Here is a 16713-nt window from a genome sequence, read left to right as displayed (position 1 = left end):
TTCAGACAAGTCATTTGTAAAATGGGCAGACTTGAAGAGGCAATTTTCTAAAGAAATCCAAATGGCCAGCAACTATGCGAAAGTACTCAACACCTTATTAGTAAGAACAGAAACATAAATTAAACCCACAACAATATACCTCAACATATATACAAAACTGACTGAAATGGGAAAGACTAATATACCAAGTGCTGATAAGGAACAGTAAAAATTTTCATAGTCTACTGGTAGGTGCAACAAATTGGTACAACACTTTGGAAAACAGCATTATCAACTAAAATCTTATCATCTATGGTGCAGTAATTCCACTCTTAGTATTTAATTACAGAAATGCCCATGCTTGTGCAATAGAAGACATGTACAAAAATATTCATTGCATTTGTAAAAAATCCAGAATGAAGCAACCCAAAATTCAGCAGTAGAATGGATAAATTATGGCATATTCAGGCAATAAAACACTAAAGACAGTAACGAAAATGAATGAACTCCACATATTATTGAACAAAAGAAGCCAGACACAAAAGAGGACATACTGTATAGTTCCATAAAACTCAAAAACAGGCAAAATTAACCATAATGTTAACAGAGATAACATTATAAGGAAAAGGAACAGTGATTAATTTAAATTAATGATAATCTTTTGGGTTAATGAGTTTTAATATTTTCCAAACACAACTACTAAAATTTAGTCAACATTTAGTTTCTGACTGCCAACAATGTACATAGATCTATTCAAAGTAGTTTATACCGTATTCTCTTATTATATGAAGGGAATTATGACTTACTTGTATTTACAAACTCATTGTTGCACACACGTGACTGTAAGTAAGCAAAATTACCAACCAAATAATATGTGGCAAAATAGGAGATTTCTATAAAATCTATCGATCAATCAGTAGGCACTTGGCATATAACTAACTCTTCAGCTGAACTTTATTCTGGAAGTAACTAAAATAGAATTTTGTTACCCTTAAAATTTTCCTCCAAAGTTCTGAGCAGATTTCAAAAAATAAATACTTTTGGATTTGGCTTTAAAGAAACCCAATAGGTTAACTCAAAGATAATCTGATTTTTTGCAACAAAATTAAATGATATTTCCACAATTTTTCACTGATTAATGCTGAGCAGGTAAACCTTTTGGTGACAAGATTTATTGAATGAGTTTTTCGGAACATCAGTTTTTTAAGATTTAAAATACTTTGAAAAATTAGGGAAATTTGTAAATTTAAAGATTTAATCAGAAATTTAAAGATTAAAGATTTAGTCAATAACTTTACCATCACAAAGGCTAATATGAAAACAGAAGTTTCATCACATGGTATATTTCATATACCTAAAAATGAATAAACTTATTGTCACCTATTTTTTTTTGGCTAAGATATAAATACCTTAAGATTTATATTTAAGAAAATAATATCTGTTTCCATTTTCAACTATACAAAAGTTTGTAACAAATTGGTACTTAAAAATTATTAAAAAGTTGAGTATTTCCACTGTATACTTTCTAGGGATTCAAATGAAATCACTGGCCACAAAATTTAAGTTATGAAGCATAAGATAAAATTAAAAACATAGCTTATAATTAAGCAACACTCTGTCATACCTTTGGGGTCTTGCCATCTGTATTTGAATATATTTGCACCATTTCTTTTCCTTGCATTTTGCTGTCTTCTGTTTGGTCACTTTCTTTCTGGTCTCCTCCATCTTCTATGGGACTTATTTTCTGGGATGTTTCTACAATAATTGTTCCTAAATTTTGAGAGGTCTGTGCTTCAGAATCACTGCTTTTGGGAAAAAAAGGGGGGGAACAGAAAATCCAGGAAGAAGCGTTGTTAAATGTACCTCTTTTAAGTTCAAGACCAAATACTATTATAGCACATATTGAATATAAAGCTCTAAGTTTAATTTGAGCATTTACTGGTTCTCTGTGTTAAGAAAATTAGTCTAAATATGTTATACAGTCTGTTATTTCTGTGGATTCTGTACATGGCCTCTAACTTATTAAGATGAATAAATAAGTACAAGTAGGACTTCTTTAACCTGATGGGGCATTTACATTGGTGACTGAAATGTGAATATCACTTAAATGGAGACCCATTATTGCAGGAGAATTAGCAGACTCAGCAAACAAGCACTGGCCTGGGACTTGAGTTCTGGCTATATGGCTCTTTTAGTTACCTACTGTCTCTGGACCATATTTCTTCATATGATAAATGTTATATTGTATCAGTGGGTCCTAATTTTTTTCACAACCAAACATCCTCTTTATTATAATTCCCTTATGTACACCGTATTTGAAAAGTGTACCTATCAAAGAAAGAGTATGCCTGTTGAAAAATACTTAAACGTCATAGTTACTTGTCACCAGATGAAAAGAAACTAAATGTTAAAAAAAAAAGTTCTCCAAAATTGTAAAAATCTCATCAAGAAATTAGAATATCTAGTATCAAATGCCTGGTAGTACCATTTCTGTAGTATTTCTACTAAGTGTTAACTCAGGAGGATGTTTTAACAATGCCAGGGTTGGAGCACTTACGACTTTCTGAGCCGGGACAGAAAGTTTTAACATTTCTAACAGAAAAGTTTTCCCTTAGTCTTGGACAATCTCTGAATCTCTGAGGCTTTCACCCACTGATGCCAGTTCCATCTCTTATGTCCATTCATTATTTAATAAAATGCCTGGTAAGCATCAATTATGTGCCACTTTCCCAGGCACAAAGGACAAAGTAGTAAGTGAATAAAGGAGATAAAAGTCCCTGCCCTTATGTAGCTTTCATATTAACGGGGTGAGTTCAGATAACAAGAAAAATAAGTAAACCTATATTATGTTAACAGTTGGTGTTAGTGAGAAGGAAAATAAAAGTGTTGAGGTTGAGTAGAACATACAAATAAGTCCAATCCCTTTTCCATATGGATGATCTCTTAACTATCTGGATATGGTCATTTGATGCTTGAAACATCTCAAGAAAAACATCCCCAGCTTATTCAAATATTCCTATTATGTGTGTTTTTGAGATGCTTCTCCACCCTGGTCACTCTTGAATATGCTCCACCTTATCTTCATGGAGCATTATGTCCAGAATTCAATTTCATATTCCAAGTATACTATGTGAATTACTTAGCAGAACTCCTGGTAGATGCAGACTAAAATTATGCAAGCTTTTCTGACATGTATATTGTACTGTAGACTCATACGAGATTTAATTAAAACCTCCTACAATATTTTTATGTATACTCTTGCAAAGTCCTGTATTTTTCCCATTGTATCGTTGAGCAATTGGCATTTTCCAGCTAAGTAATGGACCCTGTAGTCTTCTACGTAACTCTATCTTCCCAATCTATTGCTATCTTTGGGGATTTTTATTCTATTTTGTAAAGTATTTTCTATCCCTTTCAATGTCATATTATCCACAAATTTGATAAACATGCTTTGCTGAAATTCTGCTTTTCCTTTTCAAGGTATTAACAACTCTTCCTGATGATCACCCATCACTGAAAGGGCATTGGTAGAAGTTATTTGTATATTAGGACCCACAGAAAGCAGGCTGTGCCAGTGGCCTGGCCCATATCAGAAATCTGAATTAAGTCCGCTGCACTTATGGTAAATACCTCACCATTAAGGAAGTCTAATATACACCAATCACATCCTCCAACACAGCTTTAGCTAACTTACCTTACCCTAGAGAACAGGACATACTGGCCTTACAAAAAAATCTCTGACCTCCTAGCTAACTATGCCCTGTTTTCTGCACTGATTTTTTTTTTTTTTTTTTTTTTTTTTTTTTTACTATTTTATTTATTTATTTGAGAGAGAAAAGGTTCAGGGGGAGAGGCAGAGGGAGAAGCAGGCTCCCCACTGATCAGGGAGCCCGAAGCGGGGCTCAATGCCAGGACTCCAGGATCATGACCTGAGTTGAAAGCAGATACTTAACCAACTAAGTCATCCAGGTGCCCCTGCACTGCTTCTTCTATAAAAAATCCCTGTTGCCCAAAATCCTTAGGAAGAGTGTGCCACAGCTTGTTAGGCACTGTACTCCCCCAATTCATAGACTGCTTTCCCTTGAATAAAGGATGTCAAACTTGTTACTAAATTGTGTTATTTCCATCATTTGACAAAATGTTTTTATAATGCTGTTCAACTATGAGAAATAAACATTCATAAATATATAAATATTAGTAAGCTTATAATTATATAATATAGTATTTTTATACATATATATAAAGGACAAAATTCTATTTTTCTTAGTATTCAAGTAAATTTCTTATATTTCAGACTATGAAAAGCTAAAAGAAATAGAATGTTCAAACGTCCTGAAGCTCCACTGTGGGATTTCTAATTGTTTGAGAATTTTGTGCAGCTGAGTGATTTGTGAGACTGTTCTGTCAGGCAGGAAATGTAACTGCATCTTCACAGTATAAAATCAAGTTTCACCGCTAAGCAACTTAAATGACAATCTTCTGTTTTAAGAGATACTGTGATACATCTCCCAAAATATGTGACCATCTGCACATGCACTAATATGATGAAATTAGAACTGACTGTGTTACTTAGCTTTCATGTATTTATTCATATATACATACTCACACATGAGTAAGCCTCACCACTTCTACTATGAAGAGTGTGGTAGGATCACTGGCTGAGATATAATTAGTAGCTGAAACTAGAATTTCCTTGAAGACATAGATAAATGCTTAGTGGGTTTTAAGCTAAGGAGGATTTTACCTCTAATGGCTTTTGAGAACAAGGGAGAAAACCTTAGAAAAAGTAAAAAAAAGAAATGGGAATGGAGATTTGGTCCTTCTTTGTCACTTTCATCAACTTGTTTTTAAGGGTTTCTTTTAAGGTTTTAATTATTTATTTGAGAGAGAGAGAGGTCACAAGCAGGGGGGAGGGGCAAAGGGAGAGGGAGAAGCAGACTCCCTGCTGAGTAGGGAGCCTGGTGATGTGGGGCTCCATCCCAGACCCTGGGATCATGACCTGAGCCGAAGGCAGACACTTAACTGACAGAGTCACCCAGGTGCCCTGTTTTTAAGTTTTTATTACCTGCCTGAAGACAAGGGGCTTGACCCAATGAACATCTAAAACCGTGGTTCCCAAACTAGTCTACATATTAGAATCAGTTGGAGAGCTTTCAAAAAATAGTGAAACTTGTATCCCACCACAGAAGTTATGATTTAATTGTTCTGGGGTGTGTTCTGTGTAAAGGCTGCTTTTAGGCACCCAACTTGAACAACGGAAATCTGAGTAAGGTAGAAGGGCCCACAGCGAGCCCCTGGCTGAATACAAACAGGCCCATCAGGTGACCCACCTCAAAATACCCATAAGCTCTAGCTGACCAATGGATGACTTACACCCAGACACAGCACCAAAAAAGTTAAATTCTGTATGTTCCCATATTTCCTCATCTTCCCCCTTTAACCACAGCCCCCCAACGACTGCCTCATGCCAGACAGTCTCTCCTCTGTGGTCCTGCCCACAGCTCCCTCTCGTATCCAATTAATTTCTCTCCCCTCTGTTCTGCCTCAGGTGAATTCTTCCTCCACCTCCACCACCATCGGGTCGACACACATTCGGTGGCCCCCATCCAACTGGGAGATCCCACAGTCTGAGCTTTGGAATTTTCATAAAATCGTGGTAATTCTAACAAAGGCAAATAAGTTTGAGAATGACATTTTAAGATAAATTTCAGTTCTATGTCTGTAATTAAGAACTCTCCCATTTGTAAGGATGCCTTCCTCACTATACCAGGCAGAGATGGATGACCTTGATTCCTAGAAACTCTTACCAGTGGAGAAGACAAGGACTTCAATCTGCACAACAACCTGACCCTTGTTTACTGTGCTTTTCCTGATAATCTTCTATAACTGACTCCTCACCCCCAACATCTTCTTTAGTCTTTAGCTGAAGATGGTTTTAAGATGGTAGCATTAGCCATTTTGGGGAGTTACTCAAGTTTTCCTGGATCTCTCCTATATATACACAGGAGGTGTACACATTATTAAACTTTTCTCCCTGTTAATCTGTATTTTATCAATTTCATTATTAGACCAGCCAAAGAACCTAGAAAAGAAGAAGGGAAAACATTTCTGCCCCTGAAGTTTTGGTGACTGTGAAGGGACCATCGCTGCTCACTCCAGAGATGCTCCTGCTGACAGACCCCAGATCCTGGGATACAAACTGGCACAAGGTAGTAATTCTTACCACATCAGTCTCCTGGATCTCTACCTGTAGGGTCTCATGGAAGTGAGAATAGTGAGAGTCCTTCTCCTTATCTAAATTTAGATTAGCAGGAGAAAATATTTGTGGAGCTAGGTCCTTGGGTATAGCAACTTTGGTAAAAATTTGTTATGAGTACTCTTGTTTTCTATTGATCCCTTTCCTTCCAGAGATGATAATTGCTTTCTTTTGTGTCTGTCATCGTGTTCTATGTCTTCAGAGCTTGGCTCTACGTCCAGTGAGACTATTCTGTCTTTAAGTCACTATCAAGATTTAATAGATCCTACATATCAATGGCCAGATGGGGGATCCTTTGAATTGGAAAAACTTCTGTATTTGACTTTTTTTTCCTTTTTAGAAAGCTCTTATCCTAAACAATTATCTTATTGGTACCTCTGGAAAGACCAAATAAAAAAGTGGATGCAAAGAAGTATAACAGCTAGCCCTAAGGACTCCCTTGACAATATGAAAAAACAGAAATTACATTCAGAAGGAAAACTAGGATCCATATCTAATGTAAATTCTACCCTCTTCCACACCTACTTATCTCCAACTCCCTGTCCCTGACCCTTCAGAAGATCTTTTGGATATATGGAACCCTTGTTTAAACCTCCCCACCTCTCTGCAAACCTCTACAAAACCTGAAATGTGGTTCTAAAAGCAATTTAAAGCTCACCTATCTTTACCAATCCTCAGATCTCACCTATTCATCTCAAACTGCTTGTAGATATTGGGACACTGGAAATAGAATTGTCTGCACTTAAGAAAAAAGGAAAAATTTAAATTCCCCTGGACCTCTAATACTTGGCCCACAAGAGAAAACTTATTTTCTCTAGGTCCTTGTGATATAAGTTTTTTGCCCCCATCTTCTGTAAGACCTAAGAGCCATTCTTTAAAAGGCAAACTCTGGGGAGAAGTTTCTCCTCAAAAAAAAAAAAGGGGGGGGGTGGATATTTGGAAAATTGGGCAAATGAAAAACTAAAGATCCAAGAGGTACCTAAAACAAAAGTCATTAAGGCTGGCATGACTCTACCACTCCCTTCCATCATTCTTTACCTGAATGCTCACATTTTACTAAATCTCTCTCTGAACTGCCTTTCCAATCTGAAGAGATTATTACCTTTTAAAATAACCACTTGATTTTGGGGGCAATGCTCCTCAGCTATCTTTTGCTCCTTGGTCAAAGGATGCACTAAGGGCCATAGTTACAGAATTTCTAAAACTAAGGAAGGATCCTCAAAAGTTTTTGTAAGTGGATTACATTCTGAGATTAGTGGGTAGATTAAAAAGGCAGAAAATTAGATGGAAAGCTACCAGTCTGACTACATTTGTGAACACAGCTGATATACAGTGCGTGATAGGAAAATTTTCTTTTTAGGGGTTCTCCTAAGCCAAATGAAAGGAAAAGAAAAACATTCCACATAGTTGGATGGTTGTGACAGTTCTTTGATATCATTTAGCAACAACCCCATTCTTCAAGGAACTGAATACAGCTGTCCTTGTTTTATACATCTAGTCTTTACAGGACCATAGACGTGGCTCCAGAAACAATTCAAGGTCCACCAATCCTTTTTACTATTCCCAAAACCTTCCCTATTTATTTCAAAAGGCTTGTAAATACTGGCCTCTGGAAACCAAAGTTCTTCTTAGAGAAACTTGCATTCCTTCCCTGTGCCTTTGAGACGTAAATGTTCTATAGACTTTAAGGACGTAAAACTTATCAGAAGGAGAACAAAAGGGGGAAAGCTCATTTGAAATTTAGGCAAATGAAAAATCATGTGTCTTTTCTACAAATATTAGTAAAAACAAACAAAACAAAAGCTTTAGCCATCTGAACAGATAAACTCAACTCACTCCTACTGTTCTTTTACTAGTAAATTCTACATTATCATACTTGTCTCACAGCTACAATTTTGAGGTCTCTGTATGTCTGTATATGTCTGTTGTAGATATGTAATATTTTTCTGCCTCCAGATGGTATTACCAAAATTAATTTGTGAAAGAGCTCTATTTAATTGACATAAAGAAAATTAAACATATACATAAATTGAATTCTCAGAAATTAACAACAATGGACCCAAATGTTTTTCAAGTTCACATGACCTTGGATAATCTTTGGTAAATAAAAATAAGTTTAAGTTCATTGGTTTAATTAAAACTCTAATATATTAGAATTACCAACATTGAATATAATGCAGATACACAATGTTTATTTTGCTTGGGCTTACTAGTCAAATAACTTCATGTTGCGTCTCTTACGAAATTTGTCAGCAAAGAAAACAACTTGGGATGATGGCTGGCTGTGTCTAATGTCTCATGAAGTATTCATGGGTAGTCTAAACATAATTGTTTGAAGTGAGTGATTTAGACAGATGTTAGTGGGGTAAGAGGTTTTAGGTAAACTTTTTAATGGAAATTATATTTTATAGTATGTGTACTTACAAAATAGTTTCCCAAATACCTTTGGTAAGTTGAAACTTCAAAGTTTTGCTAAGTTAAATTCAATGATGGGGAATTCACTGAATATCTAGATCATTTCCAAATAAGATAAAATAATTACTGAACATAGGTATATCTACTTTCAGCTTCATATTACACAGGAATTACAGAATTATCTGGATCTGTTAGTAAACATGTCTCGTACCACACTGAAAGACTGCACTATTTTTAAAAGGGGGGGATATATGTTTCTAGAAATTATGAAATATATTTATAAACTTCACAATCTAAAGAATGCTGGTATAACACACAGTTCACAACTGCTTACTTAGTTTTCACTAGAAATTAAGGTTTCTAATGGTTAAGAATTCTAATTAGTAAATGTAACTAAAACTACTAGAAATAATAAGAAAACCATCTCTGAATGAAGAAAAGCAGGATGTGTGTTTTCAATAAAAAAATGTATGTGGAATAGAAATGCATTTTGTTGAAGGAAAAGAAAGTAAATATGTCCCAAAATAAAACTGGTTGATTAAAAATGGGAAAGAAATCTATGATGACCTTATCCCGAACCTGAATATCTGTTGAGAAAAATGGGAAAGAGGAAAAACAGGACAAAATCTGAAACTTGTAGAAAGTTTGTGGAAAGGAACCTTTAGAAAGGAACTTAATGCATGGTCAGGACTGGCTAAGAGTGGAATTAATTTCACTGAGTGAATTTTAGTACCAAAAGTAAGCTGGTACAATTTTACATTTTGATTTTGTCTCTAGTAAAAGGACAACATTTTCTTGACTATTGATGTATTCTTGATAAGAGACTATGAAAGGTTCTTCTTTACATTTTAAACTAACATACCTTGAAGGCAAAGATTTTGTTTTTTATCAAAATAATTCCCTGTGCTTCAATATTTTTAAAATCAGGTTTTTGATTACTTAAATAAACTTAGTCCTTTCGATATAAAAATGGGTAAGTTTTGCTGAGAACTGTGTAAACTCGTGTATTTGCCTGTGAAGTATTTGTAACATTGGTTAAGTAGATAATTATCTCACAGCCAACTATGATCCTATTTAGTCAAGTGTCCAAAACCTTTGATATTTTTGACAAACTTCCCAAAATCAAATTCTAAATGAAGTCTTTTTGACCCCGAAGAAATTCTGAGATCCTGCACAGGATCCCTGGAACATCTCAAAAGGCTGATTAGTTCGATAAGTTACATGAGAAATGTTGTCAAAAATGTGATCCTAAACCAATTTGATTATATTTTTGTGGATATATGTATTAGTTTAAGTGTTCTGGAATTTGCATGAAATTCCTTAAAATCTCATTTGTCCTGGTATAATGTTATCACTTACAATTCTAGTTATAATCTTGAAGTATATATATCACAGAAATAACCAAATTTCCTTGTCAATTGCATTGTAATGAACTCTCTTTAACCATGGCTATTTTTAACTCTTTGTCATTTACATAGTTCTTGTTTTACTTTGAAACTTTAATAGTTTTTTTGCTTTATTTTTTTTAGAGAGAGAGAGACCACAAGCTTGTGGAGTGGGGAGGGGTAGAGGAAGAAGGAGAGAGAATCTTAAGGAGGCTCCATGCCCAGCAAGGAGCCTGATGTCACGACCCTGAGATCATGACCTGAGCTGAAATCAAGATGTTGAATGCATAACCGACTGAGCCAGCCAGGTGCTCCCACTCTGAAACTTCTGAAAAAATGTCTGGAAAATGCTTGATCTCCAAGAAGATTCATGGAAAATATTCTAAAATGCAGGTTTCTGATAACTTTAAGATCATAAAACTGAACTGGGTAAGAGTTTCCAAAACTAACAGAAAAACCAGATTCAAGCAGAACAAAGATTAGTACCATGGGACTTAATGAACTGATTAGATGATTATAATTTTTGTGACTTTGTTTTATCATTAATGCCTTTAATGTTTTGTTTTTCTAGATTTAAGAAAACTTCTCTTAAGCTAATAATGACTTAGAACAATTTGGTAAAATGCACCTTTTGTAAACAAATGGAAATAATATTTATCTTTTTCTACCTACGTGATCCCTCCAGAATTTAGAAACTCTTAGTAAATATTCTTATATTTTCATGGAAATTTTTCTTTGCATAAATTCAACAAGAATCTGTTCTCTTTGTAACATGACAGAATTGGAAACATTGGGTATATTACCAAGGTTTTGACTGGAATGCCATATTTGAGAGAAGCATGCATAGATTCAGATATGACCAGACAGCTTTCAGGAACCAAGATGACTTTATGGACCCAATAAAACCTCTTGGGAAAACAGCCTGGTACCCTGCTTACAGGGTTCCCAGCAGCCTTACCCAGTAAGGAAGGTCACTTCTTAACAGGTGAAGAAACCTCAGGATATTTTGGGGACCTCAAGAAGAGAGAAATTTACCAAATCTATAGCTATTGCAGGCAAGTCTGGTGACAAATCCTCGGACTGGCATTTTGGCCTTGAGGGGCTCTGAAAAGTTCAATCTAAAGGTCCTTATGAAAAATTCCAGTAAAGCAGATTTAAGAAGAGCCTAGAGGGTCAACCACTATTCTTTGTTGGACTTATGTAAATAATCAGGCCAAGTTTATTAACATTAGGCGTATTTTGCAAACAAATTAGTCTTAATTGGGCTATCTTTAGTGGAAATTAGGGTGATCTGAAAGAGAATAATTATGTTTCAATAACACACCTTTGTGGATATTAGATTCAAGTTCTGATTAATTGCCTTGATGGTTTGTTGTTTGTCTATAAACTGGACTGAATCCTGAATTCTTCTGGTTTCCTCAAATATCTGGCTACGACTCTCCAAACTAATGTTTATACTTCTGACTTGGAATCACTGAGATCTAAAGCTGCCTTTTCTCCAGAAGTCCTGCAAAGTGAAGCTAGGCCACTTGATATAAACATCAGAGAAACCACCACAACAGCTCATGTTTAGATCATCTTCATGCCTGTTGCTGTGTGGGCCACTCCGAAAGTTTACCTAAACAACCAGTGACATCAGACACATTCAAACTGCAAAAGATGCTTCAGATGCTCCCTCTAGAAATGTCTTCTTTCTGCTGGCTCCCCTCAGGACTCAGACTGGGTTTACAGTCTGCTCTAATCATTAACCTTTGTTTTTATTTTGCTTCCATAGGAATGCCTTTTAAAATGCCTGTTTTCTCACACACAATAGGTCTAACTTTGGGAGCCCACCTGCAAGACCTACCTCCTGAAATGAGACACAACTGTTTAACTAAACTGACCTATCCTCAGGACAGAGACGGGTTCCTTGAGATCTGGAGCAAACTATCAGCTTAACTTCTGGACTGTGAAACTTCTTGGGGAAGTTTCAAAGATGGGATTACAGGGGAACAGAATTTGCCATCCCAAAATGTATCTCAGCCATAAGAATTACTTTTAAGAAACTGCAAACATAGGACAAGTTCTGAAAATCAAGTAGAAGTTACCTTTTTGTAAGAGACATTTACATGTATAAGGAAAATCTCCATTTGCAAGTGTGTCACCCTCCTTGTACCAGGAAGAAATGGATGACTGTAAGGCTCTAAAAATTCTTGTAAATAAAGAAGACAATTAAATCTGTATAACAATCTTCCCCCTTATTTACTGCACTTTTCCTGATAACCTCCCATAACTGACTCTCTGACCCCATCTTCTTTTGTCTTAAGCTGAAGATGGTATTTAAGTGATAGTTTTGGCCATCTGGGGGAGTTACTCAGTTTTTCCAGATCTCTCCCATGTAGACAGGAGGTATGCATGTTATTAAACTTTTGTTTTCCTCCTATTAATCTGTCTTATATCAATTTCATTATTAACCAGCCAAGGAACCTCAAAGGGAAGAAAGAAGGGAAAAGCCTTCCACCCCTACACTATCCAGAGACATCCCAAATCTAAAACAGATCTCTTTTGGGGATTAAAAAAAAAAAAAACTGGAAAAAGAAAAGAAAAGATGTGCCATTACAAAACAAGACAGAATTATGGAAAATTGTTCGATTTGTCTGTTAGCAATTCTGGCAACACTCAATTTCTCTATTACCTGGGTATAAAAAGATGTGTTCTACTATCCATTTGCCTTTGTGGTTTTACTGATGTGCTTCAAGTATGTATACGAATGTACAGCCAGGGGTAAGGAAAAGAAATATTATAGATTTTTAGTATTCTCCTGTTGCTGTTCACTAGGTGTTATATAACTTAGGACTAGGAACTTATAGAGCTTTAACTTTAAAGAACTAATTTTTAACCGCCATTCAATTAAAGTTAGTACAATGACTTTGCATAAATACATACATGAAATAATTAGTGAAGATGGTTCTTAATTTAAAGGATGTTAAACAGCTTGTAGACATCTGGTAACAAGCTGAAATGGGTCATTCAAAATTTATCTAACTAAATTAAGGGGGAAAAATGTTTCTCCTCCCAGGTTGGCATGTCACAAGATAACTAAACCGACTTAGTAGGCTTGCCTGGGAATCCTTAGCTGTCAGTGGTGAATATGCAAAGGGCCAGCAAATTAAATCAACCTGCCAAACTGTCAATTTCAAGCCTCATGACTGCATGAAAATAGCATCACTGGAAGAAATCAAGCATTGCCTTCTTTTGGGTTTCCTGGCACCTATTCAAATACTCATGCAGTTGTGGCTAATTTTGCATGCAAATTTCAGTCAATAAGCTCAGAACAAGACCTCCCAAGATATTTCAAAGGATCTGACAGTATTTTTTCTGAATACCAAATCGACAGTAGTTGAAATTCAATCTCCATTTGCTGGTGCTTTACATATGCACAGTGTCCCCACCACAGAGCTAAGTTAATGAGAGCCTTACCTGCTTTCACTCACATCCTCCCAGCCGTCCTTGCTGAGGTTCTCAAACACATTGCTCATAACCTTGATGGAGTGATTGAGAACAGTGTGGTAACGACCCACAGAGCACTTTTTCTTCGCGGCTTTAAATTTAACCTTGGTAGTGGTTGTCTTACAATCGTATTGTCCAGATCTCACTTCCGTGGTGGCCACCTCAGATTTAGCTTTGTCTGCTGAATGCTGCAATTTCTCCACTGAATTCATCCGTTCTTCATTTTCATTTCTCAACCCGTTAGCTTCTGCCACTTGTCTCCTTAGGGAAGTGACTTCTCTCTCCAGCTCACTGATTTTTACCTGAAGTTCAGCTTTATCTTTTTCTACTTCTTTACTCCCCTTTTGTAGCTGTTCTAGTTCTTTTTCCCTGCCCTCTGCATCTTCTTGTTGCTGTTTTAAGAGGGATTTCAGGAAGTCATTTTCTTTCATTAATTTTTTATTCCCTTCTTTTATTTTTCTTGACCCTTTCTCAAAAGATTTTAGCCGATCTTCCAATTCAATGACCTAAATAGAAGAGTTTAATTTATCCTTTAAAAATCCAAAACCATAACCTGCTGTATATTTTTTATCATTTCTAATTTATGAAAGTAAAATTACACTTAGCACAAGGACAAAATAAATCTGAAGTACTTAATTTCTAAATAATTCTAAGGCGGTATAGATAAATACATCATAAAATGCAATAATACATCTGTTGAATAAAGGACAGATGGCAAAAGAAGTTAAAATTCTACACAAAGTGATACAGAACTAAGTATGCTAATAAACTTTGCAGAGTTTTCTGAGATAAATGCTTTAGCTACATAGTCAATTATTGTGAAAAATATTTTCAGAGAAAAGCAATTTATACAAAAAGTCTAAAAATAGATACATAGAGAAACTTATTAATAAAATAACAATTTTCTTCAATATCTAACAATCATATGAAAAAAATGATTACCTATATAAAATATAATCTACCAAGGCTGCTTTATTCTAAATTAGAAAAATGCAATTTTAGTAGTCATGAGGTCCTTAGTTTATACAATAAAGAAACATTTACTGAAAAAAAGTCTAACAACTTAAAATTACAATTATTCCAAGATTGCATTCATTTATTTCAATAAACATTGTTCGCATTGTAGGACATAGAAATGAAAACATATGACCTGAAGAAATTTCAAAAATTATTTGGAAAGAAAGGCACTGGCAAGGAGGAGTTGATCTCAATTGAAATCTTGAAAAATAAACAATCAATATTGTTTGTAAAGTAGTTTACCATTTACAAGACGGTTTCATAAACATGATCTCTTCAGATCATCTCAAAACCATGTGAAGTAAGTACAGCCAATAATTATCTTCCCAGAGGAGGAAATAGAGGCTCTGAAAACTTAAATAATTCAGAGAGGTAAACATTTCCTGCTTTGAAATGGGATTCAAATTCAAGATTTTGTGCCCCTCACACTCTTCTACAAGCCCTATAGGGAAGAGTTACCCAGATACATATGGAAATGAACAAAGAACTGGGGTCAAGCAAGAAACCTAAATGACTGGAACACTATATGGACTCATTTTTACTTTTAAAACAATTCTTCAAAGGAGAAACAAACTTGATGTATTGACAACCAATAACTTAAAATATTCCAGAAATCTACAAGATGAAACTTATGCATATTCTTACTGCTTTCCAGTTTACTGGACTTAGTTATGGTGGTGAAGATGTAAGTTGTTTTCTAAACATAATATTCAGTCTTTTCTGATTCACCTATCCTTCTGCACCCCCTATTCTTCTTGTGAGGTCAACCTCCTTCATTTAATTCAGCAGACTTCACCGATTGGTTATCCTGTCTCAGGACATGGATACTTCCCAACACAAATATTAAGAATCTCATCTAATTTAAATTTGCAATTCTATAGTATGATATAGTCACCTACTGTTAGACCTATGTATTTATAGGGCTTACTCTTGACCTGGAATAGAGATATATGAAAGAGTTTGTACGAGACTATTGCAGACCTCTGTGTATTTTTGCAAGAGAAATTCTATTGTTCCTTTACAGCGCAAATACTTTATTGAAGAGCTGGATAAAATGACAAAAAAATACAGTGTTCAAGAACACATGAACTATGGCTGAAAACCGCTTACTTTTTCAAAATCATTCTATGCCAAATTTTATTCTCTATTTAATAAAAAATACTACAAAATAAGGAATATAACCTTTTTACAATCTCTTCAGTTTCTTAGTGGTTATAATCATTGCAAACAACAGTATACTTTCCACATATATATTTTAAAATATTTTACCATGTTAGATTCCATGATGGAGTAACTAGACTAGACTGTATACTTTAAAATCTATTTTGTGCAAATAAGCGATTACACCTCTTTTTTTTTAATTGATTTTGACAGTGGTGATATAAAAATATTAAGAAACAGTGTAGTCTTGGGGAAATTAAATTTTGTTCTGGTCTCTATCTAATTTCCAGCTCAGGTTACCTTAACCTGGTAACATATTTAACCTATTTTAAAGTTTCCTCATTTGTGAAATGGGAATAGTAATACTTGTCTTGCAGATTATAAGTATTAAATACGATCATACACCACAGTTCCTGGTAGACAGTCAGGTCTAAACAGTTTATCATCACCATCACCATCATCATTAATGTCTCTATTATTATTAATCCATAACAGCTACTTAATAAAATTACTTGAGCTGAAAAATAATTACTTGCACTAAATATTGCTGAATTAGCCATTAAATCAACATGTTATGAACAAATGTAACAAACATCTTGAATATGATATTTCAGTTCTGGAAATTAGCATTACCTTTTTCTTTTGACTAAAATCCATTTAAGTTTGGGTACAACTCATGAAAATTTTATGTACCACTGGAAAAGTGTCTGTTTAAAGCCTGTTACATTTAAAATGTTTAAGTCTGTTAACTGTCTAATGTGAATCCATGTTCAATCATAAAAACTAGTCAAAATTATTTGCATTTAAGTTTAAAATGGAGGACAAATAACAAAACAGAGACACTACTTCTAAAGACTTGAAAAAAGGAAAGCCCATAGCACATATTAAAATGTTATTCAAAATATACTCTTAAAAATTACTGTTAAAGTGATGTTAAGCCTCCAGAAACAGAAAGGAAAATTTCAACATATATTTGAGAAGGAAAGTCTAGGGATTTGTTAAAGGCATTTG

General features: G+C 34.8%; 1 protein-coding gene and 1 non-coding gene across 12 annotated transcripts in view; one reads left to right on the top strand and one right to left on the bottom strand.

Annotated features, from left to right (window-relative positions):
• CNTLN (centlein) overlaps positions 1-16713 on the bottom strand; it is a 495968-nt gene that overhangs the window by 77489 nt on the left and 401766 nt on the right. For 9 of the 11 annotated variants that reach the window (XR_008959874.1, XM_057313468.1, XM_057313469.1 and 6 more), the window contains 2 exons: positions 13495-14030; positions 1604-1784 (listed from right to left, as the gene is read on the bottom strand). Coding sequence is in view for 10 of the 11 variants with exons in the window: in XM_057313468.1 (XP_057169451.1) it covers positions 1604-1784; positions 13495-14030 (717 nt within the window). In the remaining variant the exon portion in view is untranslated. The remainder of the gene's footprint in view (positions 1-1603; positions 1785-13494; positions 14031-16713) is intronic. The other 2 variants (XM_057313465.1, XM_026506486.4) reach the window with 1 other exon arrangement.
• Positions 9205-9272, top strand: LOC113260693 (small nucleolar RNA SNORD50). Its single transcript, XR_003318068.1, has one exon. It is a non-coding gene; the product is annotated as a small nucleolar RNA SNORD50 (small nucleolar RNA).

The sequence above is a fragment of the Ursus arctos genome, unplaced genomic scaffold (genome assembly GCF_023065955.2).
Source record: "Ursus arctos isolate Adak ecotype North America unplaced genomic scaffold, UrsArc2.0 scaffold_18, whole genome shotgun sequence".
NCBI classification, from domain to species: domain Eukaryota; kingdom Metazoa; phylum Chordata; class Mammalia; order Carnivora; family Ursidae; genus Ursus; species Ursus arctos.
This window is presented reverse-complemented; position numbering and strand designations above follow the sequence as displayed.